Source organism: Podarcis cretensis (genome assembly GCF_951804945.1).
Source record: "Podarcis cretensis genome assembly, chromosome: 16".
Taxonomy (NCBI): domain Eukaryota; kingdom Metazoa; phylum Chordata; class Lepidosauria; order Squamata; family Lacertidae; genus Podarcis; species Podarcis cretensis.
Window position 1 is genome coordinate 13,793,956 of NC_137186.1, and position 25,280 is coordinate 13,819,235.

At 48.0% G+C, this 25,280-nt stretch overlaps 1 protein-coding gene across 8 annotated transcripts; it reads left to right on the forward strand.

The window, feature by feature from the left end:
- The first annotated feature begins 722 nt into the window (after window positions 1-722).
- Window positions 723-25,137, forward strand: RCOR2 (REST corepressor 2). Of its 8 annotated transcripts, none has more exons than XM_079957565.1 (14): window positions 723-1,308; window positions 2,112-2,178; window positions 13,492-14,934; window positions 15,515-15,611; window positions 17,537-17,593; window positions 18,365-18,445; window positions 19,699-19,751; window positions 20,373-20,534; window positions 21,220-21,344; window positions 22,056-22,125; window positions 22,703-22,918; window positions 23,110-23,187; window positions 23,312-23,369; window positions 23,688-25,137. In XM_079957565.1, the coding sequence occupies exons 3-14, from the start codon at window positions 14,905-14,907 to the stop codon at window positions 24,365-24,367; spliced, it is 1,707 nt and encodes a 568-aa protein (XP_079813691.1). In that variant the 5' UTR covers window positions 723-1,308; window positions 2,112-2,178; window positions 13,492-14,904; the 3' UTR covers window positions 24,368-25,137. The 8 variants fall into 8 exon arrangements, with proteins under 8 accessions (XP_079813691.1, XP_079813692.1, XP_079813693.1 ...); XM_079957566.1 differs by having other exon boundaries at window positions 13,706-14,934; XM_079957567.1 differs by having other exon boundaries at window positions 14,326-14,934.
- The last annotated feature ends 143 nt before the right edge of the window (window positions 25,138-25,280 follow it).

Genomic DNA, 25,280 nt, shown 5'->3' on the forward strand with positions numbered 1-25,280 from the left:
CAAGCTTGCAAAAATTTATCATTTGCCTAATAATAAGTGTTGGAAATGTAATGAGACTGAAGGCACTTTCTACCACCTTTGGTGGACCTGCCCAAAGGTTAAAGCTTTCTGGGAAATGATCTATAATGAAATTAAGAAGGTCCTTAAGTGGACTTTTCCTAAGAAACCAGAGGCTTTCCTCTTGGGCATGGTGGGCCAAGCGGTGTCAAGGAAGGATAGGACTTTCTTTATGTATGCCACTACAGCAGCAAGAATTCTACTGGCAAAGTATTGGAAGACGCAAGAATTACCTACTCTGGAAGAATGGCAAACAAAGGTGATTGACTTTATGGGACTGGCCGAGATGACGGGCAGAATCCGGGACCAGGGGAAAGAGACAATGGAAGAGGACTGGAAGAACTTCAAAATATATCTTAAAAATAATTGCAAAATTGAGGAATGTTAGGATGTCAGGGGGTAAGAAGTAAAGAATTGCAGCAGTAAACAAAAAAACTTAAGAAACTTTTACGAAAGGGAACTAAGACAATGGACTTAAGGGTTGCTAAAGAATTATTAAACAAGGATGCAGGGATGGGGAGGTATGGGGAAGTCAAAGAAAGAAGGGTAAGAACCGATGAGTATGATGTGATACTGTTTTATATTGTTCTTTATTATATTTGTGGAAATTAATAAAAATTATTATAAAAAAAAAATAAAAATATAATTTTTAAAGAACATAAAAATGTGTGACCCATTTTTTTTAGAAAAAGAATCATATGTTCAGTGTGGAATTCTTTTCTGATAAATTTCAGCTTAGTTCTAGAGGGTACGCACACTCTGCAGGTCCTCATGATGGTGTTAACTTCTTGGTTTAATCTTCTGTGCTCCAACTTTCCTAATCACTCTACCTACACCTTCTATGACTCCTAAAATGTTTCCCTACCTATTCCTGATCTTTCACTAAAGGAGAGATAGTCCAGTAAAATCAGACCAAAAGGTGATCAACTCTTGTTATAAACTCACACAATCTTTTATGTCACTTTCTTTGCGGCAGGGCTAAGATGAGTTCTTCTTCAGTAGGATTTAATCTGAGCCAAGGCTCACCAGAGTTTGAAACACAGGGCTCAGCTCTGACATGGCTGAGGGCTTTTGAACATGTGCAGAGTGCTTCTCCTCCTCTTGCACAACTGAAAAATCACCATCAGCACGAAAACATCTGGGATTGCAGATATGGACTTGTAGAGGAGAAGGTGTGGCTTCCTGGTTGATTTGTAAGGCTTGTTGTAGTTTTGAAGTCACAACAGGACATCGGACTCTCCTTGGGAAAAGGTAAAGTTCCAGAAACCTCTTTTTTGTTGTGTGTGTCTCCTTAAAGCCAGAACATCCCAGCCCCACAGAACACATCAGCTGCAGCACCCTAGATATTCAAAAGTATTAATTTGGCAAGTACACAAGCCCATTTCTTATAGGGATCAGCTCCAATAGATTGAGGACTTTTGCTTTTTGTAAACTGCCCTAAGGCAGGCTGAACTTTTGTCACATCCCAGGAAATAGGCTCCTGTCAGCCCATTTTGACCTCTATCCAACCAGTGTTGTTGAATATGTGAGAGGAATGAACGAGGGGGTGGGGGAAGAGGAAAGAGAGTAAATGTTGGGAGAAGGAACAAGAAATAAGGAGAAGGCCATTGGGGAGGCTATGGTTGGCTTTGCCATGTACGGTTTGCTCTTTCATCATCAAACAACAAATTGATCCTGGAGAGTCTAGCTGGGGATGAGAATCTTTTACTTTGAAACACAAAGACACAAAGCCTTTGGATCTTTTATCTGCGCCCCCCTCTCCATGCAGTCCCTACAGATGCTTCTTCCTATTCCTGTAGCTGGAGGGGATGGCTTCTTTGCCTGAGGCTACAATCCACATACCACACTTAATCTGGTTTAGTCTCACTGCAGTCAATGTGGCTAAACATGGTTTTATTGCAAGAAGAAACTTGGTTTTTATAGGTGGGTTTTGCCTCACAATAATGCTTTAAATATTAATATTGCACATTTCAGATATTAAAAGGATTTGACTTAAACTCAGGAAATCTTACAACAGCCCTGTAATGTAGGTTACTATTATTCCTATATTGCAGATAGAGAGCTGAGACCAGGAGAACTGTAGTTTATCTAAGAAGACCACCTACTGAGTTCATGGCAAAGGTAAGCTTTGATCTAGATCTCTCCAGGCTCACAGCTTATATACTACACTTGGTTTTACCAGTCATTTGGTCTGGAATAGACATCCTTTGTTCACTGCAATTTTATAGAAAACCCGGGAGGTGTCATTGCCACCTAATAATAATAATAATAATAATAATAATAATAATAATAATAATTTATTTATACCCTGCCCATCTGGCTGGGTTTCTCCAGCTACTTTATTATTTCATTTGAGAATATTCTGTGTTGCCTACCCATCTCAGAACTGATCTGTGGTGATTTCTTTTTATTCAAATGGTATTTCAGTCCAGTATGGAGTGATAACTGGGAAGGTTTTTCTGGGGTGGTCTCCCTTTAATTATTAGCTTCCTCTTTGTCTCTTTCCTTAAAATCAAGTGTTTTATTCCTCTTCCCTCAATATCAATTTCCAGATGTGAATTTTTCACAGTTCAGTACTGTTAAAATACAATACCAAAAAATAAAATATATAAAGTTCATGAACCATCTTGATAATACCTTGTGGAGGGAACAGGAACTGACTAAGGAACATCCTACCTATTTTAGAGAGGGCATGCCTGATGATACTGGGCAGGGCACATGTGAAGATTAAAACCAGATGTATTGTTAAAAAAAAACCCTATTTTGTTTATGCAACCTGTCAGGCACCAGAGGGCGCTTGTGCTGTAAGTTTCCCCCCTCAAAACTAGACGGAAAAGGGGGAGGTTCAACCGCTTCCTCCTTCCATGCTATGATGGGGTGGGGGCAGGAGATGAATTAAACTAGGAGGTGGTACTGAGTTGCCTCCAGGTCACTTGGGATGTTGCTGCTTGCTTTTTCACTGGGTCATATGACCCTGGATTCAGGTTGTGTGCCAGAGACCCAGTGTCACCTTTGGAGGAAATGTCCCTGAGACTGGAATTAGAGTCAAAGAAGAATGAGATCACAAGTTAGAGGGCACTCTCTCACTCAGCACCCCCACCATCCTGTACTGCTTGCTGCTCTCCCTGCTGTAGTATCTTACAACAATATGTAAGATTCTCAGCACTAACCTTTTAACATATATGACCTTTTAACATGCATTTTTACCCCTTTAACTCCACACATTTCTCTCTCATTATTAAGCTTGCGTCATCACCATCTCCTCCTTTTGAAAGCACAAGGACCTAGTGAGATCATGTGATTTACCTAGGTCACACAGATTAAACCTGTGTTTAATTCTGCTTTGTGACTCAGCTTTCTTCCTCTGAATATTACCTGTATCCTTGTTTTGAATGTATTATATAGCACAAAACATCATGGTTCCCTGTTAGCCTGCTGGAACCGAAACCCATTCAGAGAAGCATCAGAAGCAGTTAGTGGCTCCAGAGGCCCACAGAGGGGAAGGTGATAAAAACACAAAATTTAACATCAAAGGTGGGAAACTGCAACCTTCCATATATTGTTGCACTCCGACTTCCATCATTTCTGACCATTGGCCATGCTGACTGGAGCTGATAAGAACTGGAGTCCATCAACATCTGGAGGGCCACAGGTTCCCTACTGCTGCTTTTCACAACCTTGATAATTCATTGTGTGTTTTTTGCCTGAGTTCTGTAAGTGCAGCAGCTTTGCTCAGATTAACACAGTGGTACCTCAGGTTACAGATGCTTCAGGTTACAGACGCTTCAGGTTACAGACTCCACTAACCCAGAAATAGTACCTCGGGTTAAGAATTTTGCTTCAGGATGAGAACGGCTGCACGGCGGCAGCGGGAGGCCCCATTAGCTAAAGTGGTACCTCAGGTTAAGAACAGTTTCAGGTTAAGAATGAACCTCCAGAACAAATTAAGTTCTTAACCCGAGGTACCACTGTAGTGTCCTTGGTTCGCATTATCTCTCTATCAGTTTATCTCATACACTGGAAGTATGCATTAATCTTTATAAAGATGGGAATACTACATTTTTATATATTTGCAAATAGTATTTTCCTGAACTTGTGAATATGATCAGAGCAAAATGCTTCATTTCTGAATGATTGCTGCCAGAGTCCTTAATGCAGTTTCATGTCTTTGTCTGCATGAACAGCCACAGCCTGCTTTTCAGTCCAAAACTGTGGCCTTTTGATTCTCCTGGCCTTGGATTTTTGTGACAAAAGTTTTGAGGGTGCTCTTCAGCTCTCATTCCTTGGGTGTTATTTCACACATGGAAGCAGTTTCCCTGCAGCTAGGCACAAGTGCCTCAACCCTTCAGGCCCTTGTCTCCCTCCTTTTATGTTAAACAGCTCTTTGACCCAGCCTTCTGCCATTCTATACTCTGCCTTCCACCATTGGGCCCCAAACCACATCCCCCCCCCATCTCCTTTTCCAAGAATTGACCTTCAGTCCAGCTGCTTCCCCTCATTCTGCTCTTCCAAACCTGGAACTACATATTACATTTATAGCTGCAACAGTTCTTTTCTGTTGAGAAGTACAGGTCCTCTTGCACTTCTTACGGCTGTGCCAGTTGTAGATCAAGTTGCTAACTGTAATATATGAGCACAGAAAGTATGGAGTGTGAACAACAGGCTGTTTCTCTCCTCTCTGTTTGCAAACTGAATATTGTTGGCTGATATTCAAAAAGCATTCTGGCCTAACTGATCCACACCACCACCAGGTTTCTTGTCCAGCATCTTTCCTTGAGTAGCATCCGCAGTCATGGCTTTTATTTTGTAGTTCTTTTTGCAGAGGAGCTGGTGGTACTATTTCCATTTCCAGCCTATTGTACCTTTTGCTTTGTGAATGACAAAGCAGCTCAGGAAATGCAGGTATTCCTTCTCTTACTGCTGGGGGGGGGGTGAGGGAGGAGGGAGAGAGTGAGCTTCCTTGCATAGCCAGCTCATGTATCCAGTCTCCAGGGGAAAGGCCAAGGTGATGGCAGGAGGAGGGGAGGCTGCATTTCACCACATTGGCTCCTTTCCCAGGCTGCTAGAGACAAGCTCCTGTGTCCTCCTTCCGGAGGGGAGGCATCATCACCCTCCTAGTTGAGAGAGAGAAATAGACAAGCTCAGGCAAGAGGGACTAGTGGTTAATCCAAGAAGAACAATATTGCTCTCTACCCTGTGCCTCTTCACCAACACTCCCCAGGGAGCAGATTGCTTCTTGCTGTCCAATTCCGCCACCCCCCTCCCATCTTTCTTTTCTGTCTGGCATCATCCGTGGCAGCCTCCTACTTTCCCTTCAGGCCTCTCCAGGTTTGGGGTTTCTGCCAGTCAAATTCTATATCCTCTCTTGGCCAGCATGAATGGACATGGCCAGAGGGACAGGCAGCTTGGATCATATCTCTTGTTGCCCCCCCACTCCTCCTCCTGATGAGTAGAGCTGCAAGAGGATGGCTTGGCACAGCTTGACTGAAGGCGCAGCTGCCACTGCTGAAAGCTTAACCCCTCAAGCACCAGGGCATGGGGCTTCATCTCCATCTCCACCCTAAGGGAACAAAAGGGCAGACATTGTGCTTCTTGTGACAGTGGGGTGCTGTAGGTATGGGTGTTTGCAGGCGGCTAACTGACACCATGAAATCCATTTGCCTGAGCAGGCAATTTTTCCTACTCTTTCTTGTTGCCACTGCTATAGTTCTGCCACACAAACATGCAGGTTAATAACCTAAACTGGTGTCACTGGTGCTTGGGACTTAGCTGGCTCCTTCCCCATCACATTGTGCGAACAAACATTCTTCACCCAGATAGGTTTAGGATTTGGGGTGAAAAGGGAAACTTGCACTTCTCCATCCTCCCTGCCACCAAACACTAGCAACCCTCCCCCCACTCACCCCTCGCTCTCCTGGCAGAGGGGGAGGGGGAAGTGTCTGTCTCTTTAAGACTGTCAGGTTGCAGGGAGCAGATGGCATCTGCTTCCAGTCCTTGTTCTTTGTGTGGCTGCACAAAAGAGGGAGCCTGTCTCTCCTGAATTTACCCCCCCCCCTTTGTGTTGGGGTGGAGCTGGGTGCAGGGAGAATGCAGCTGGGGGAGGTCTGAAGAAGGGAAGGAACCATATTGGGAGGGGGTGGAGCAGATTTATTGCAAAAGTAAACTTGAATTTTCCAGGCCTTTGTGCACTGGAAAAGAGGGAAGCCAGGGACTTATTTTATTGTGGATGCAGCCCCCCACTGCACTGCACAAATGCAACCTCAAACCTTCCCTTTCTTAGCCTCTAAACGATGGGGAGGTGCTGAAGTGGGAAGGTTTGCTGTAGCTGGAAAGCTGGGGACCATGATGAGGAAGGCAGAATCAGCAAAAGAAGAACTAAGTCATTCAGCAAACCCTAGAAATAGTGGGCAGAAGGCTTAAGTGGGTGGGAAAAGATGGGTCTGTGTATCAGGAGTGGGAATGCTATATGAACGGTAAAGCAGTGGTTATGGGTTCTACATTTCTATAGAGGTGGATCTCTTGTCACAGAGAAGGAGCACTGGGGAGGGATGCATAGGCATTGTGGATTGTTAGTACATGTGGAATGGACACCTGAGTACAGGGTATACATGCAGAATACTAAATCTAGAGACATGAGAAGTAGTTCAGAGAAATCCATACATAGGTGTGTGTGTGTGTGTGTGTGTGTGAGAGAGAGAGAGAGAGAGAGAGATATTGCTGTAAAGTATGTGGAATGCTTGGGTAGGAAACAGCTGTAGGCACTGGAGAGGGAGCATATAAATTGGGAACAGCATAGTCTTGTGTGGTGTGTGACTCTCTGTATTCAAGGTGGGGAGTGACACAGTTTGTGGTTTATGAGCAGGAAGGGTATGACTCTTTGTGTAAGGATGGAGTTTATGGAGCAGCAGCTGTGGAATGAGTGTAGCTTTGCAGCAGCAGAGTGAGGGAGGAAGTATGTGATGGCAGGCAGTGGGGAAATGTGATGGTATATGCATAGAGTGATGAAGTAGTAGCAACAGCATGTGACAATAGAAGGAGTGTGTGTGTGGCTCTTTGTGTGCCTAGAGAAGGGAATGCAGGATGTGGAGTGTGACTAGACTTGAGGGAGCATGGCTGTGCTTCTGGATATAGGTGGGAGAGTAGAGTTGTGTATCTGTGTGCCGATGGGGGGGGGAGTGTGTACGTGACCCCAATCAAGCCCTTCCTCTTCCCTCTGCTCTGGGCAGTGCTACAGGCCAGGCACGCTCCCTGGAGGGCAATCAGATCCTTTAATCTTCAGCAGGATGGAAAGCGGCTGGGTCTGTTCAGAGCTCTCACTCTCCCTTGCATCAGTTCCCCCCACCCCTTGTGCTTTGGCTTTGATGTTCAGCTTCTCCATGTTGAAGCAGACAGACTTGGGCATTCACATCCTTGGGCTGCATCTGAGCATGCATGTGCAATGCGCGCGCGCACACACACACATGCATTATTGGCACATGTTCTCCCATACATGTCCTATTATTCTGTAAATGCCGCAGGGGGAGCAGCTTGTGCACTGAGAAGACTGGAGAGTTTGCAACACTAGTCAGCATCTACTCTAGGCTCCCTAGCCTGCGGGTTCCTCATCCCACAGCCCCAGTGGAGGGAGGGCTGGCGGAGGGAGGAAGGGTAGGCGGACTCATGAACTCTGGGATCCCTGCTGACAGCAGGAGGTTTGAATGGCCTCATATGCGGTGAAGGGACCAAGCAGGCTACTCATTGGTATCTTCTAAATTTAGGAGCCTGATTATAGTTTGGGGCTTGGAAAGAAGAGAGGAAAATACCCACCAAATAGAAATTCAGCTTGGGAGGAGGAGAGCGAAAAGCACATGCTTGCATGAATCTGCATCATGAGAATGCATTCATGATGTGTGAAAGGCACCTGTGCTCCTTCTTTCTCTCTCACTCTCTCACACTCTCAAACACATTATTTTTTCTTGTGCACTCACAGTAACTCCATATGACAGCTGCTCCTGGATCAATCCCAAAAAAGAGAAATGCAATACAGACAAGGTGTTGTATTTTAATGCAGTAACGTTTATTGGTGTCAAGTTGGAGCATGCAAGCTTTTGAGCTGCACAGAGCTGTTCTATCAAAGCAGAATTAATGCGGGCCAGAGTAAAATGTTCCCCTGTAATTCCAAAGCCACTGAAGCAATCTTTCTAATCCTGCATGTAAATTCTGTGTGTCTATGTGCACACATGCATGAACACACACACAGAGTGTCTCTCCTTCTCACTTGAAGTCTCTGCCCTCAGTCAAACAAGGCAGCCGTGCTGGATTAACTGTTGGAACAGAAACACACAGTTTTGCTTTTCCTGTAGGAGCAATTTTCCATTGATTGTGTGGTAATTCATCCCATTTGAAATCAAGAGTTAGACACTCGAGTATTTGCTTTTCTGACTGTTGCAGTAGCAGGACAGTATCCCACTTTTCATTCATGTCAGTCCAGTTCTTATGGGTGCACTGTGGCAGGGGCAGCATCTTCCTGGCTGAGAGAAAAACAGTGGCCAGATTGTGATAATGGTGGAAGTTGCCAGATCTCAGACCCCTATCAACAGTGCTACCCTGAGAGGGGAGTTGGTGTCTCTTATTTTTGAGCCAATATGGAAGCTAAACCCCAAGCAGGGCATTGAGCCAGCAGGGCTGTGCTGCTGCAGAGAGATACAAGCCACCCCACTGCTCCCATAAGCAAAGATTGTGGTCCTCTTGTCTTAGCCTTGTTGGCTTCCCCTCCAAATCCTGTGTCCTCCTGACCCCACTGCAAACAGAGTGGGTGGCAGGAACAGTGAGCTATAGCTGTATCTTTCTACTGTTCGAAAGCACAGGGGCTCGCATTAGCTTTATCCATTGTCTAATCATAACCATGGCACGTAATCATTGCAAACCTCTTAATACACACAGATAGTCATCTCCAGCAAATCAACCATTTTGGGGCCTTGTCCTGACCCACTCAATTTACCCTGGTTGTATGATACGAGCAATAAAGGGGTGGTGGTAAAAAATAAAGCACTTCTTGCCTGGTTCACTCCGCAGCTTGGCAACTGTCTCCTTCCTGGGACAGTATCCTGGGCTCCTGCTCTCAACCCCACCCCCAGCATGTCACTCAAATAAAGCAAAGGGGGTGGGAGAGGCAGAAGTCCAGCAGGGAGTCAGCAAATCTGTGTTGTGTGGGAAGTGGGCAGACTGGCCCTTTGCTTTTGTGTTTGCAGCTGCTGCTATTGCCACCCAGCCTGGCATTCACATTCTGGTCTTCCTTGCACCACTCCCCCTGCAAAGAGAAATGAGCAGTAGTCAGAAGGAAAAAGCTCCCCCATAACTTATAACTCCTTCTTACTCCCCAACAGTCTCCCTCATGCAGCCATTTTTATAGATCTGTTGCTGTGTGTGTGTGTGTGTGTGTGTGTGTGTGCGCGCGTGTGTGCGTGCATATGCATGGTACACACACACACATAGAGCGAGCAAAGGAGCAGGTGTCTGTTTAGACAATGCAGTTGCTTTGTCGTGCTCCAGTGGGAGGGCAGGATGGGGGTGGGGTGAAGTAGGGAAAGGGAATGGGGAAGAATAAATGTAAGAGCAGGATTTCCCCTGTGTGACTGTGACAGTGGTAGACGGGTCTGTGTGCATGACTCCTGCATAGGCTGCTATAGCTTTTTTGCGGAGGGGATTAGTGTGCATGTGTGAATAGATATTTGAATGACTGACTGACAAGAGGATGTGATTTAAGAGACATCACTTACATGTGGAGTGAGAGTAGAGGTAGTGAACTTTCTGCTGTCTTTGTTATGCATTGTTCTAAGGGTGTAGCTCATAGCTCTTGAAATTTTGGGATGAAGGCAGAGTGAGAGAATAGAATGCTGGTGTGGTGTTTGGGGTTGAGGGGGAAAATGGTTTGGTTAGTGACCGCTGGGAATGTTTGTTTTTCCATTTCAGTTTCTCCCTTGATCCATTTACCTTACCCAGGCCTGCTCTGTTTTTCATGCCTTTTGTGACAGCATGTCATGCCGTTAGAGTACTGTGTTTGTCCGGTCCTTGCTGCAGGAAGCAGACTCCCTTCCATAGCTGCCTGTACTGAATGGATTTAGCCCTTGTCTGACTAAAACACTGTGTCCTCCTAGCGTGGCTAAGGCCTAAATAAAATGGTTTTTCCTCTGTTATGCAGCTGCTCATGCCAGCAGATCTAAACTGCCACAAAGGCTGAAGGGGCTTGTGGTGTTAGGTTTGCCGTGCTGCAAGAGGTATCAGTTTCATCATGTGTGTATTACACTGGTCTAGGTGTGTGTACAAATGTGTGCATATGCTTTACAGTTTTACATGCTTCCATGTTCCTTATTTTCATTGTTAGCCACTTGGGTTCAAATCTAGCCCAGCCACATATATTGTAAACACACACACACACACACACACAGAGAGAGAGAGAGAGAGAGAGAGGGAGAGAAAGGAGACACATTTGCTTACAGTCCAGGAGCCATCTAGATTCACAAAGTACACTTAGGAAAATCTGTTTCTCGGTCTCTAATCTCCAGCTAGGAATAACAACAATGTGCCTCAGCGAGCTTTGAGATTTTGTTGCTGTAGAAAGCAGAAGTTGTGTGCTTCCACATCCTCTTCACTACAGCTCTCCAATGCCACAAATCCCCCGCCTTTGTGTAGGGAAGAGAGAAGCCTGTAATGCTTCCTGGATGATGGACTACAGCTCCATACACCATAATCAATCAGGCACAAACTGCCCCCCCTTCTACACATGGCTGTCCCCTCTTATTCTGTCCTCTCATGGACTCTATAAAATACAAATTAAAACCAGGTTCCACAATTGAGCTGAAGATGGGATGATAGCCCATCTCAGGACACAAAACCAGAGTAACTGCTCTCCTTTGCAGAAGCAGCCGAGATAGAAAACCCTGACCCCTGCATTCCATTCCAGCTAATTGACCAGGAAACAAACAAGACTCCAGAGACAGGGTGGATGGCCTCAGCTCCCAGAGTCCTCCCTCCCTTCCTGCCAGCTCAATCCCCTCTCCCCCCACTGCGCTCCTCACCACCTCCACCGTACAGGGCTGGAAGGCAGCCTAGGACCTGAGCTCCTTTGACACATCAAAGAGCTGCTACAAAGAGTCTGTGAACAAACAATTCCCTACTAAAATTCTCCCCTTTGCTTCCTCCCGCTTCCAAGCAGCAGGGTTGGGGAAGAAGCTATTGTTCCTCCTCTGCTCTCTCCTTCCAGCAAGGAATTTCTCTGTCATGTTGACAGTGCCATGCCTCTTTGCACCCAGGCGCAGTTTTGTCACCTTGCTTCTCTCCGCCACCCACCACAGTCCTCCTCAACCAGCCATTATTTTATGGCCCTGTATAGCCATGCTCTTTCAGATTTCCACAATATTTTTTAGCCCTCCTGAATCATTAGTCTGGCTGCCTTGGAGGCTGGTAGTCTATTCCCACAGTGAATCCTATTGCGAGTAAAATGACAGGAAATAAGAGAGGCTGATATTTATGAAATGGAAGAAGAGAGAATGCCTGAAACAACCAAAAAGGGAAAGCAGGGGGGCATCACCACATGAATTTCCGTAGAAATCACCGAAAGTTCTAGCAGGCTGACGGGAAATGTGGGGAAAAGACCTAATGTTAAGCAGGCTGGGGTAGACAGAGAAAGGATGAATAGAGGAAAGCATGGTAGAGTTTTTTGGGTTAGCAGCTGGTAATTGGATGGACAATTTACCTGGAGTCCTGGATCACCATGCGAAGAAGGGGTAAAGTTAGGTAAACCCAGGTCTTAAAAGTTAGGCAGCGTACACCCCACACATTAAAAACACACCCCTCCCCCCAAACTCATGAGAAGGGTGCTGGGAATTGTAGCTGTGAGGTGTAAATTAAAGTTCCCAGCACTATGAGTCGGGAGTGCTTAAGTGCTTGGTGTGTAAAGAGCCTAAATCTGTGGCTCCCTTTAAGGACCCTTTTCATACCTTATGCAATTCTTCCTCAGGAACTCTTACTCACTCTGGCCAACTCACACTGAGTGCCTATTGCTAGAAACAATTAAATGGACCTCCTCTCTCCTAGATACACATTGCCAAATACTTAAATCAGTTTGCTTCAAGTGGGGGATGGGAGAGGAGGTAGGGAAAAGATTGTCTTTGATTGGGAACATGGACACAGGACTAGCAAGGGGTGTGGCATGAGGAGAGTCCCATGGACCTTAGTTTCTCCACGCAATGTTAAATGCACAACCACCATTCAGTTTAATCTTGAATGTAGCCAGGAAGTGGCTTAAATCCCCCACCCCCAACACTGACATTTGCAGTGTCACTTCTGCAAGACATCCCACAGGAAGATTGGTTTGAATCCAAGTGGCTACCTGATATGTTGTATTTTCCTTGTAAATCAGTTTATTATTACTAGAATAATATTTTTAACTTGCGTGTAATGGGGTTTTTAAGAACATTTGCTTTTTGTTTCTTCACTATGGTTTATATTCATAGACACAGATGTGCAGGGCTGGCCCAAGACATTTTGTCACTGCAGGCAAAATGCCCTGCTCCCCCCCCCCCCAGCAGATCCAGGTCCCTGCGCTCACCCAGTCCCTGCAGTCTAGCACTGCAACTGTACCCTCACCTGTGGCTGTGCCCATGCTGCCACCATGACACAGTGGCAAGGGTGCAGCTGCAAGGGCAATGCTGCTGTAATGGTGGTGCAGGAAGCCCTGGTGGGGCTAGCAGGCACACAACAATGAGGGAGGGGAGGGTTGGATCCGCTACCTGAAGCAAATGGCTTCACCTCGCTTTGTGCATGGGCTGCTCCTGTGTGCAGTAAACCTTGTGTAAGGGCTACCATTTTATCCTTCTCCATGAGTGAGACCACCAAAGAGAATTTAGACAGAAGCAGCCCAACCATGAGGAAAGGTTAATTGGCTGCCTTAGGCAGCTGATTGTGGTGTGGCAGAGGAGAAAAGGGTCTGATCTGATGAATAGGACTCACAACCATTGGTAATTCTCTTACATAGGCTCCCCTGAAATGAATGCGAACTGCGCAAGAACATCATAGTGTTTTGCTCGTGTTCATTTCAATGAGTCTAGTAAAGGGCTACTTCCTTCTCAACTAATTGTGCCCCTCTGTGTAGAGGGTGGGGTGAGTGGGTTCATTTGGGTTTTCCTAGTTCTGTTCTGCAGAACTGCAGAGCTATCCAGATTGAAGCTGTCTTCTAAAAAGCAGTGTGGTGGAGATAGTGATGCCAAGGGAATAGGTCAATCTGATATAGGGGTGTGGACTTGTTTTCTCTCACTTTGGAACTCTCCCATACACAGCAGCCAAAGCTCTACATAGTGAGCATAAAATGACAGCTAAGTGAAATTTTGAGAGTGTTAGATGACTTCACAGTTATGTGTCTTATAAAGATGCTACTGTTCTGCTGCTACCAAACAGTGCCTTTCTCCTGGATAAGGAGAAAGTGAGAGAAGCCAGATTAGAGCAGAAGCAATGGAGGGGGAAGAGAGACTTTCCCACGTGTCTCCTGCTGGGAATTGAATATCAGCATCTCACAGCACCTTCTCCTCATTCGCTACAAGGGGAACAGACTTCCTCCATCCTTCACCCCTTTGAAGAAATGGGAATTCTTTTCTTTTCTCTCTTTTTTAAGACAGAGCAGCTTGTGCTTTCAGAGGACTGATGTGCTCCCTCCCCGCTCCTGACCTTTCCCTCCCCATTCTGCACATCTGGCCTCCACCCTCCCCTTTCTGCGTGCCTCTTGCCCCTGCGTGCCTCCTCTGGCCAGATGTGCAGGCAGGCGGAAGAGTCTGAGGGTAGGTGCTAAGGCAGAGAACTGGAACTACTTTCTCACAGCAGCAGCAGGAGCAGCAGCAGCAGCAGCAGCAGGAGCAAGAGCAAGAGCAAAGCAGCCACAGACTCATTGTGTGAGAGGGAGGGAAAAAGAGATGGTGGCGGCAGCAGTAGGAGACGGCAGCGCCTGCAAATAATCCTCCTCATGCAACTTTTCCTTTAAGTGCCTCACACGCACGAGGGAGGCTTTCCTCCTGATCCTTCTTCTCTTTCCTGGTGATAAAAACTGGGACTCTGGAGAGGATATTCCCTTTTTGTACAAGTTACTGCAGCTCTGAAGAAGAAAAGAAAAGGACTGATCTTTTTTTGAGGGGGGGGGGCTTAGGTAGACTTTTAGGGACCAAAGGACTTCTCCCCCTTTTACGTTTACCTAGGATTTTTAAGGTGATATTTCCTCCCTCCCCCTTCTTCTTTTTGCAGATTGGAGGATCTTAGCTGGAGAAGCAGCTTATTTTAGAAGTTATCTTTTTTAGGTTGCTGCTCCCCCAAACACACATCCTATCCCAGGTGTTAAGCTCCCCACTTTCTCAGAGCATCTCCTACATAACTTCAGCAGTACCGAGTTTCCCCTCATGGTTCATACCCATTACAAGGAAGTTTACAGTAACTTTGGAATGAGAGACAAAATTTCAGAGTGGGAAAGGAAAACCTGAACTCTGATCTTTCCTCCCTTTGCACAGAATTTACATTTAACTCCTACCTTCACTGCAATGGATTTTTACAAGGGGCATTAATTTCCTCCTCTTAATGTTTTAAAGTTGGAAGTTGCAGCAAAGGGGGAGAAGAAACGGCGGAACTTCAATTTTTTAAAATTTAAATAACACACAAGTATTTCAGTTTCCTGAAAGAGGTACGAAGACTGGAAGGGGAAAATATATCCTTTCCCAGCCCGGTGGTCTGCTGGGACTTGGAAGATGCCTTCCGTAATGGAAAAATCAGGGATCCTGTCCAGAAGCCGGTCCAAGTCAGCCACCAACGGCAACCACCAGAACTCAGAAGATGACAGCAGTGAAGAGGAACACTCCCACGGTAAGCCAAGCATGCTATGCTCACACAAGGAGTTATTAAAAGTGGCTGTTTCTCAAGACTTCATTGTACTCAAGGGGGTGGGAGGATTTGAACCAATGGATGCGTGGGTTGAAGGTCTAAGATGCCCCAGTTAAAAAGAGGGCTGAGAGAATCCACTGTGCTGTGCTGCGGTGGAACAAAGAGTTTGGTATCAGGGACCCTTTTGGAGCTGGACTTCAGGCCACTGAGCTCATGACACCAATGGCTTTAGTTTGGCTCTTTCCAATAGAGGGGAAAGGCCTTTATTAGGCTCACCTTGCCCTCTACTGGCCACAGAGTGAGAGTGGGCGTGGGAGAGCTGGTAACACAAATGGCGGGGGGGGGGGGGTGCAGAGAGAAATCTGGCTCCATGAGGGCTGTGGGGTGAGGTTGTGGGGGCACAGCTGATGGATAATATATCTAAGAAAGTGTTTGTTTTGGGGTGCATATGACAGCATGTGAGAAACATGTAACTTGGAAAACTGTAGTTTGTAAAGCAACAGAGATGGTGCAGGGAGAGGGCTAGGAGTGTGCAAAAGAGAGAGTCTTACCCTGATTGCAGGAAGCAGATGATGAGCTCCTTCAGTGTTGTGACATGAGGCTTCAAAAGAAGAAAGGGGGACGCACAGGTGTTAGTCTGGCTCAAGGTGTTCCAAAAGGTGAGGTGCTGTTAGTGAAGTGCATCTTCCCAAATGTCAGCCCAAGCATGTGTTATGCTGCTGCTTGGGATCCTTGAATAAAACAGTGTGATAGTTGCCAGGTCACTGTGGTTGGAAGAGACACTTCTTTCCCTTAATCCTTTCCAGTTGCTTCACACTTTAGTGATCACCCACCTATCTTACCTCTGACATTTGATCCATTTTTGCCTGTGTGGTCAGACCCAGAAGCATGATGAGGGTGGGGATCCTCTGCAACTGCCCCTTTCCTTTTTTCCACCTTCACCCATTGGCCAGGTTAACAAAGGAGCCAGCTGGGGGCTAGAATTAGAAAGTTGGTTTGGGTTTGAGCTCATAGCTTTATTGTCCCCAGAGCCCTCCCGTCATCTCTCTCCCCACCCTCTCACCCGAACTCTGTTATGATTTCCTGTACACCTCTGGCTTTGTTAGGCTTCCTCTTCCACCTCCCTCCATTCTCTGTGGGATGTGGTGGTGGAGGGACAACCCCCCGCCCAGTACTCCACATGTCCACTGGTGCACCTGCAGCTGAACATCTGCTCTAGGAGATATACAGTGCTGTTGATAGGGCTGGATGGGGAGAGACTTTTGTCCATCTGCCACAGGCTATAGATACACAACACAAGTAAAACCACTCTAGTAAGATTTCATTCTCAAAACAAATTTTGGACAGAAGCTACCTCAGTGTGTCACCTGCATTTCAAGGTGTGTGTATGTGTGTGTTTACCCTGATAGTATAACCATGACCATCCATCCACCAGCAGGTTTTGCTTTAGCTCTCTTGAACTGTTGGATGGGACTGCTGCCTTCTCTAGTTCTCTCTCTTCACCTTGAATATTGGATCATGCTCTAGTGAGCCGGGTGGTGATGGTGCATGGCCCTAAGGTGGTGTCATTTGTCTTTGCCAGCTGACATGCACCCCTCACCCCACCCTGCCCAACACCACCCTAGAGCTGCCAGATGCACTCTTGGGGGAGGTGCAGGTGGTGCCCCCAAGATATATCAGGAGAACCATGCCCCTTCCTGCACATGGCCACATGAGGATCCCATCACTGCCATCCCAGAAACTGCTCTGTAGGGCACAGTGTGGGTGTTTCCCAGAATGGATATGGAGCCCTTTCAGCAGACACTCGGCCCCCAGCCCAGCATGTGTTTCTTGGCCCCTCTGCCAGAAAGTGAAAGCTCAGGAGCTCCTTGGCATGACGTTGGCTAAATGTTTCCAGATCTTGCCTGCCGTTCAGCAGCTGCTTGGTAGCTTGGGGTTTTTTGTTTTTTTTTAAGGAACAGGAGTTTGCAGAGGGTGGTGGTGAAAATACTAGGCTATCCAAAGTTATGGTGAAAATGGTGCATTTGCTGCCTGGGAAGGTTTCTCAGCAGTAGCCTTTCTCTTGAGGTTTCCCTGGAGGGCTCCCAAGGGTCCTTGCTTCTCAAGTGCCAAAGTGCTTCGGGTGGTGGAGGGTATGTGCACTGAGTGTTTGTACCAAGATCCTCCTTATTCATTTGGAAGGCTGCTATGGCTTGCTCAGCCATTTATACTGTTGCCCCCTTGGCCATACCGCCATCACCTTTGAGAATGGAGCAAGGCAGTGATAGAAGGAACACACAAACACCCCACTGCAATATCTCGAGTAGAACCAGGACTCCTCCCAACCAACACATGCAATTGCCCCTTCATATACAGTAGAAGTCTCCCCCAAATACTATGCTGGACCACTGAACTTAAAAGCAGTGGAGCGTCTCATTCTGCTTCCTGCACTCTCCACATCCCTTGGGAATGTCTCTGGGCATTTGAGGCTATTCAATGATCCGACTCCTCTCTTGAGGGCTTGTATCGCTGTCTCAGCCAGCCTTTGCCCTCTCTCCCTTGCAGCAGCAGGTCCTTCAAGCTTGTCTTTCTTGTTCCCTTACAGACAGCATGATCCGTGTGGGAGCAGATTACCAAGCTGTGATTCCAGAGTGCAAACCAGGTAAAGGGAGGGGGGGCACATATAAGCATTACAGATTACAGGAGAGGGTTAAGCAAGAAGGCAGTCATGTTCCCGGCTCCTTCAAATAAAGGCTCTGGCTTAACAGTCCTGGTGGGTCATTGCATTCTGAGTCCTCCTTCTTCCTAAGTGGAACCTGAGCATTTCCCCCTAAGGTGAACAAGGGCAACGGGTCCCACCCCCACCCTGCTGCACCAGATGGCTTCTCTCTGACCATCCCCCTCCTGCACCTGGCAGCAGCCCGAAGCTCTAATGCAGTCACACTCTCTTCCAGTGCCAAATCTTTGGCGCCTCCTGCTTACAACCACCCTGGCAACGCGTAGCTGCTAGTTTCTGGACCTGGAGGCTCCACCTGTCTTTGCTCTTGGTTCCGGGGTGAGTGGGGTGAAATTATATGTACCTCCTCCCCACATGCTGTCCAAGAGTGAAGAGAGGGGTCCACCAAAGTGTTGGATAATGTGTAATACAGGTGGGGACTGAAGACATGAGCAGACTGAGTGGGTGTGATGGAGGGGGGGGGCGGTCAACTACCAGGAAAACACAGTGAAAGCTGACTGAGCTGGGATAGCCCGCACTGCTGGCTAGGATACCGGAGAGAGGTTGTATTTGTGTGGACACCAAGCCATCCACTGCTTGCTTCAGCACAACTGCATTCCTCTCTCACCACATTGATTTTTAGCAGCAGATGAACCTATCAGGAGATCCTGTCCAGAGTGCTTAAAGCTTTCTCTTCCCTCTGTCTTTGTAATTCAGAGAGCCCAGCTCGCTACAGCAACAAGGAGTTGAAAGGGATGCTCGTTTGGTCTCCAAATCATTGCGTCTCTGATGCCAAATGTGAGTTGCTCCTCCCTCTTTATTGTGTAAAAAGTGGAAAGGCCAGGTCAGATCAATGGCTGGGGCTGGGCCCTGTGCACTCCTGTAGAGCTCTCCTCCCTTCAGGCCATGTTGGATGTTCCAACAGCCTTTGCTCCCTGGCCTGGATTCTGAACCAGTTCCAGAATCAACCAAGAACCAGCCTGGCTAAAATAGGGGTGGGGGTGGGGAAATGCATTCCATCTTCAGCTGGTAACAGAGCCTCTGATTGACAGCTCCCCCTTCCCCCCCTCCTGGGACTCCTAGAAGCAATTACCGAGCGGCTGGTGCGCTGCCTCCGGCTCCTGGGTTATTAATCTGGCTGGTGCAGGCAGCTGGGGGGGGGGGGGCGGAGAGAAATGGTGTCGCTGCCTATGCTGAAGCAGAGAGGCCCAAAGTTGGGGTTCCGCTTGCCCAGGTAGTGCTGTCACTTTTGAAGAGGGCGGCAAAAGATTGATGCATGGCCAATTGTCACCCCAATGGCTTTGCCATTAAGGGTTTGTGTGAGAATACAGTGGTGCCCCGCAAGACGAATGCCTCGCCAGACGGAAAACTCGCTAGACGAAAGAGTTTTCCGTTTTGGAGGTGCTTCGCAAAACGAATTTCCTATGGGCTTGCACCGCAAGACGAAAATGTCTTGCGAGTTCCTGCGGTTTTTCCCCCCCTTTCCCCCCCTTTTTCTAAGCCGCTAAACCGCTAATAGCGCTAATCCGCTAAGCCGTCAATGGGCTTGCTTCGCAAGACGAAAAAACCGCTAGACGAAGAGAATCACGGAACGGATTCTTTTCGTCTTGCGAGGCACCACTGTATATCACATGTACATAATATATTTTACAGCCACACTTTCCACTTCTATGGGGGATGCTTCTCCCCTCCTTCCCAAACATGAATTCACATGGGACCGGCAGACACATCTCTTGGGCAGTGCTCTTGTAACACCGATCTAGTGTGTGCTGGACCCTCTGGCCACATGCCTGCTTTTATGTTCCTCTAGAGGGCGCACTGCAACATAGCACTTCAATATTCTCCCCTCTTTGCTAGCAGGAGGGGCTCCTCACCGGAAGCCCCAAAAGTGGTTGTGGATGTCATGGAAGAGGAGATGATCACTGCCATCCCCACCGGGCAGGCAGGCAGGCTAGTCAACCACCGAGGGAAAGAGATGTCAGAGGACGAAGCATCTACATCTTCTCTGTTTCCCTCCCCCAGCACTGACGGTTGCCTCTTTCTCCCTCTAGTGGACAAATATATTGCCATGGCCAAGGAGAAGCACGGATACAACATAGAGCAGGTAGGAAAACCAGAACAAACTGGATTCCCTGGGTGGTGCTTCAACAAGTTTTACTTGGAGTAGACTCATTAAAATTACTGGACCTAACTTAGTGGTGGTCATTAATTTCAGTGTAAATCTTAAGTTGAATACAACCCCTTGTTTCTTGACCCTAACTCAACATTTCTGATATCCTACAAATTCTATAAGAGCAGAACAGATTCCACAAAATTAGACATTGTTTGATCGGGTTAACCAAATTAGATTTATTGGACACTTCATTCCATTTAGCATCAACTTGTAAGCCAGTAAAAGCTTATTGGAAACAATGCTACCCAGTCTTAAGATAGGCTTTTCTCATAGCAAAAATGTGATACCACAGGACCAGGTGAGAGGTTGAGAGATACATTTAAGAGGGATCCCTCCCCCAAGAGCTGACAAACATGCCATTCCATGGCCAAAGGTAACCCTTCCTAGGCCATCTCTCTTTCACTGACCTGCTTGCCATCACTATCTTAATCTTCAGAATTGCCAGAAACTTAGGTATCGCCAGACTTTCAGGAGCCACATTTTCAGGAGTGACATTCCATTGCTGGGACAGTCACTCCTCTCTCTTACCCATTGCCTTCTTTCCCCCAACAGGCTCTGGGGATGCTGCTGTGGCACAAACACGATGTGGAGAAGTCCCTGGCTGACTTGGCCAATTTCACACCATTCCCTGATGAGTGGACGGTGGAGGACAAAGTCCTGTTTGAGCAAGCCTTCAGCTTCCATGGCAAGAGTTTTGCTCGAATCCAGCAGATGGTATGCGTTCCCCTATTGCTGGTGTAAGTGGCAGGGTGGCTGGGGTCCAAAGAACAATCTTCTTCTCACGAGTGTCCAGTGCCAGGTTGGCCTCGTCAGGCCCCTTCCGCAGCCCCACTGCCACCTCCTGGCTGTTCTCTGGGTGAGCAGTGATGCAAGTGAAGGAGGGGAGCAGCCTTTCCTCACCCTCTTGGCCCTGGTTCAGTTGGCCAAGAAGAAGAGGGCAAGGAATGGGAAATAGGGACAGCAGCAAGGTGGAGGTAAGGCTGAGGGTATCTTGCATAAGTCCCCCTCCAAAACTTGCAACCAGATATGTGCCTATATTGACAATTTACAAAACTGTTTTAAGGCCTGTTCTTTGAAATCCTGGGCTGGCTGCACCATGATTTTCCCCTGTTCTGTATCCCCTTTTTACTCTGTATAGGGAGCCAGCTTGTGCAACTATATGGGCTGATGGTTGTTTCTGGACCAGATTCCCCATTTCACTAGTCCCATTCTGGCACCTCCTGTCTCTCACACACAATATACGAATGACCCAGTGCCACAGCTCTACTCGTTAACTCTGTATTTGAGCATCACTCCATGGCCTAATTACATGCCTATTAGAATTACCTTGTGCCACACAGTAATTCAGGTTTTGGCTGCCCTCTTCTACTCACCGTTCCTCCTGCGACTCCTTGCTTAGCTTCCTGATAAGATGATTCCCAGCCTGGTGAAGTATTACTACTCCTGGAAGAAAACCCGGAGCAGGACTAGCGTGATGGATCGGCAGGCCCGCAAGCTGCTCAGCAAGAAGGAAAAGGATGACAGGTCAGAGACCAAGAGTGCATGTACGTGGGGTGGATGGGCTTAGCAGGCTCGTGAAGGAAAGGGTTTGTAGCAGAGGTACCTGGGTGGCTGGGCCTGTCACAGAGCCAATAACTTTGCCTTCAACCCCAAAGCAATTTCATTAGTGGGACCCCACCAATTAATGGAACACTACAAATCAGTTTCTGAGGCAGGGAGCTGGCCCAAACTCACGTTAAGCTGAGTATAATGTCAAGATTTGCCCATAAAACCAATTGCAATCTAGCAAGGACAGAACCAGGCAAAACATTGATGGCTTGGAAGTGACTACCTTGTACGCAATTCTTGGGTGGACACAACCTGGACTTCTAAAACTCCAAGACCCCTGCTTGTGCTAACCACTGCATCACTGTAAATTTGTTTGTTTGTTTTTTAAAAAAGTACGTGACAGAATTCCAAACTTTTCTCCTGCAATTTAAGTCTCTCCCACTGCTTGGGAAAAAGTGGGGGCACAAGCAGAGATGGCCAGAAGTTCGTTTTCTCCAGTGAAGCTGAGCCAGGATGCACTGAACAGCAGTAATTCCTGCCTCCCAGAAGAGCTCAAAGCAAGGATGGCAATAGCCCAGTAGGGGGAAGAGACCTATTTGGAGAAACCAGAAAAAGACTGCTGGAGAGGCAAGTCATATTCTGGAGCAAGCAGAATAACTTCTAATGTCTGCTGCATTTCCCCTACAGTAATGATGAACTGGAGGAAGGACGGCAGGCTAGTGAGGGTGAATTTGATGCCATGGATCCCAAGAAGGAGGTAAGGGGAATGGCCACTAACAGGTCTAAACTAAGGGTAGCTAAGATAAACAAGGGTCAACATGGTTCCAGTACCTTCAGCGGCAAGAAAACAGGCACTTTGCCATGAAAATGGTTTTTTGTGTGTGTTTTTTTAAGTACAGGGCACACAAAGTCCTGAATTTATCAGGATGGAGATGTCATGTGCCAAGGAACATTAAACCGCTTAAAAGAGCTATAACTGAATGACAACTGTATGTCAAAAGGAACTGTGTGGTAGAGGACTGGCTGATACATTAACCTAAGGAAGATGAACCAGTGAAGTAACCAGTGAAGTTCTACCTGGGGGGTCGACCCACTGAAATTAACGAACCTAAGTTAGCCATGTCTATTAACTTCAGTGGATCTGTACTGAGTACAACTAGCACTGGATACAACCCAAGGAGTTACCCCTGCCAAGACAGATTACAATCCAGCTCCTCAAGGAAGCAGCATTAAAGGGTATGGGAGGAAGAGCTGCAGTGGGGCAGTAAAAACCATGGTAAATTTGAAGGGAGGTCCTGTTCAATTTTCTCTCACTCTCATTCTCTCCTCTCCAGCCTAGTTACCAGAAGCCCCTGAACAGCAAGCCAGGGCCTGTGAAGAAGGAGGTGCAACTGTCCCAGTATCGGCACCACCCACTACGCACTCGCCGGCGTCCTCCCAAGGGCATGTACCTGAGCCAGGAGGACATTACGGGCCTGTCTGCCAGCCCAGACATGGCTGTTCTCACCCTGCGCCACCTGGACTCCCAGCTGGTTTCCCTCAAGCGCCAGGTAGCAAAATCCTAAGTGTGTACACGTGGTCACAACTTGCTGCCTGCCTGCCTCCCTCCCAATGAGCATGCACCGCCCCTTACGGAAAACCTGTTCTCCTTTTCATCTTCCAAAGAATTTGGGCTCTTCAGACTATGGGGGTGGGCAAGGGAGCTGTTGCCTCCTGACCTTCCAGTCTCTGTCCATACTAGGTACAGAGCATCAAGCAGATCAATAGCAGTATGAAGCAGGTGCTAGAAGGTGGAATAGACAAACTACGGCCACCCGAGGTGAGTGTGCATGCGCAGGCAAGCTGCCCTTTTTCTGTAATGGTAGTTTCCAGATTTCTCTGTTCGGGGGAGGCATAAGAGGGAGGGAGGCAAAGCTCAGACACGCTCCTTTTCTCCCTTGCAGACAAACATCAAGTTCAATTCACGCTGGACAACAGATGAACAGCTGCTGGCTGTACAGGGTGAGCCTTCAAGGTCCAGCAGGTGGGAGCCCATGCAGCAGAGAGGTGACAGGCTGCCTCCTCTTAGCAATGCAGGGCTGAACTAGGAGAGGATGGATGGGTTATTCCCCCCTGTTGTATCAGAGAAGGCTATTGGTCTTTGGGATTTGAGGGCCAGAGTGCAGGTTATGATCACCCTAAAGTGGCACCCTCTATACCAAACTTCTCTACCATGGATTGGGGGCCTGGAGACACAACAGTAGGTAGCTGGCTTCCCAAATGGTGGCATTTGGTTATGTTGCGGGACGGTGCAAAAATCACCTCTCTTTTCCTGCTCAGCCATCCGAAAATACGGCAAAGATTTCCAGGCCATCGCAGAGGTGATTGGCAACAAGACAGTTGCCCAGGTGAAGACTTTCTTTGTCAGCTACCGGCGCCGGTTCAACTTGGAAGAGGTGCTGCAGGAATGGGAGGCTGAGCAGGAGGGTGTGGGGCCGGCTGCCCCCCAAGGTAGCTCCCCTTCTCAGGACCAAAAGAGCTCTAGCGCTTCGTTAGCAAGCAGTGAGGAAGAAGATGAGGTGAGGAGAGGGGCTGCCCCCAAGTACCAACACCGCACAGACCTCTTGAGCTTCTCCAGCACTGAAAGCTCTCCTTCTGCCCTTTTGCAGGTACAGATCACTGCGGTGTCCCGTTCCCTGCAGCAGCAGCAGCAGCAGCAGCAACCGCCGCCACTGCCCCCTCCGCCGCCACTCCCAGCGTCTCCCAGGCCACCACCTGCTGCCCTCTCACAGCCACCCCCTTTACTGAGGCCCACACTTCCAACAGCACCCACGCTGCACCGCCAACCCCCACCACTGCAGCAAGGCCGCTTCCTGCAGCCCAGACTGTCGCTCAACCAGCCGCCACCCCCGCTCATTCGGCCAGCCACCTCGCGACAAGCGCCCCGCAGTGGCCAGCACCCCCCATCACTCCTTGGTGGGATAGGAGAGCCCCCTCCCCCCTCCTCCAGCTCCCTCTGAGGAGGGGTTTCAAAGTGCTTCCTTTGACACCTGTGAGCCTGGCTCTACAACAGTCACAGCTGGGATTGGTACAGTCCTCCTCTCCCCCCACAAGGTGTGCATCGGCTGTGGTGGTCATGAAAAGGGAACAGGGGAAGGAGGGGCTTCGGGGTCCCAACTGTCATCTGACCCAGTTCAGGTAGCATCCAGAAAGCTGGCAAGGAATCCCAATCCCATGTACATTGGGGTGGGGTGGGTTTTTTTTTTCTTGGGAGGGGAGGGAAGAGAAAGGAAGTGATAGGACTAGTAGCTTGGGGTGGGTTTGGATTATGTTTACACTTTTGCAGGATCAGTTGCGTCAGTGCCTGTGTGAATCGGGGATTGGGGGGAGGGCAAGGGGAGGTATGTCAGAGTTGACACAGGTGGAAGTTTGGGGGGAGGGGGAGGAAGGAGCGGAGATTTACACCTGATCAGACTGGATGCAGAGGCAAGAGTGCTCCCAAGTAAAGATGCCCCTCTCTCTGTAACAGCAATTTCCCTTCCTCTCCAGTTTCTACATGGAGATTTGGAAGGGGGTGGGAGGGAATGAGTGGCAGCTTGCTTTGCTCTGTACTTGCCTGTCCACCTTGCCAGGCAGGAGTCCCTGGCAGCAAAGATGTAACGACTCCCTAAAGAGTAGGATTGGGCAGTCTTCTGTGTACGATTCCCCTCCAAGGCCCCACCCATTGCTGGGAGTCTTTTGTTGTTGTTGTCGTCCATGGAGCATTTTCAATAAAGGTATTTTGTTACAACTGGCTGGTCTTTCCACCCTGTGTCTAGCTCGGGAGGCAATGGAGCATGGGGAAAGTGTGTGGCATTCACAATTGCCCAAATCAAGGCAGAAGATAAATTCTGTGCTCTAGCAAAGGGCTGTCATGTCTCAAGATGCATGTCG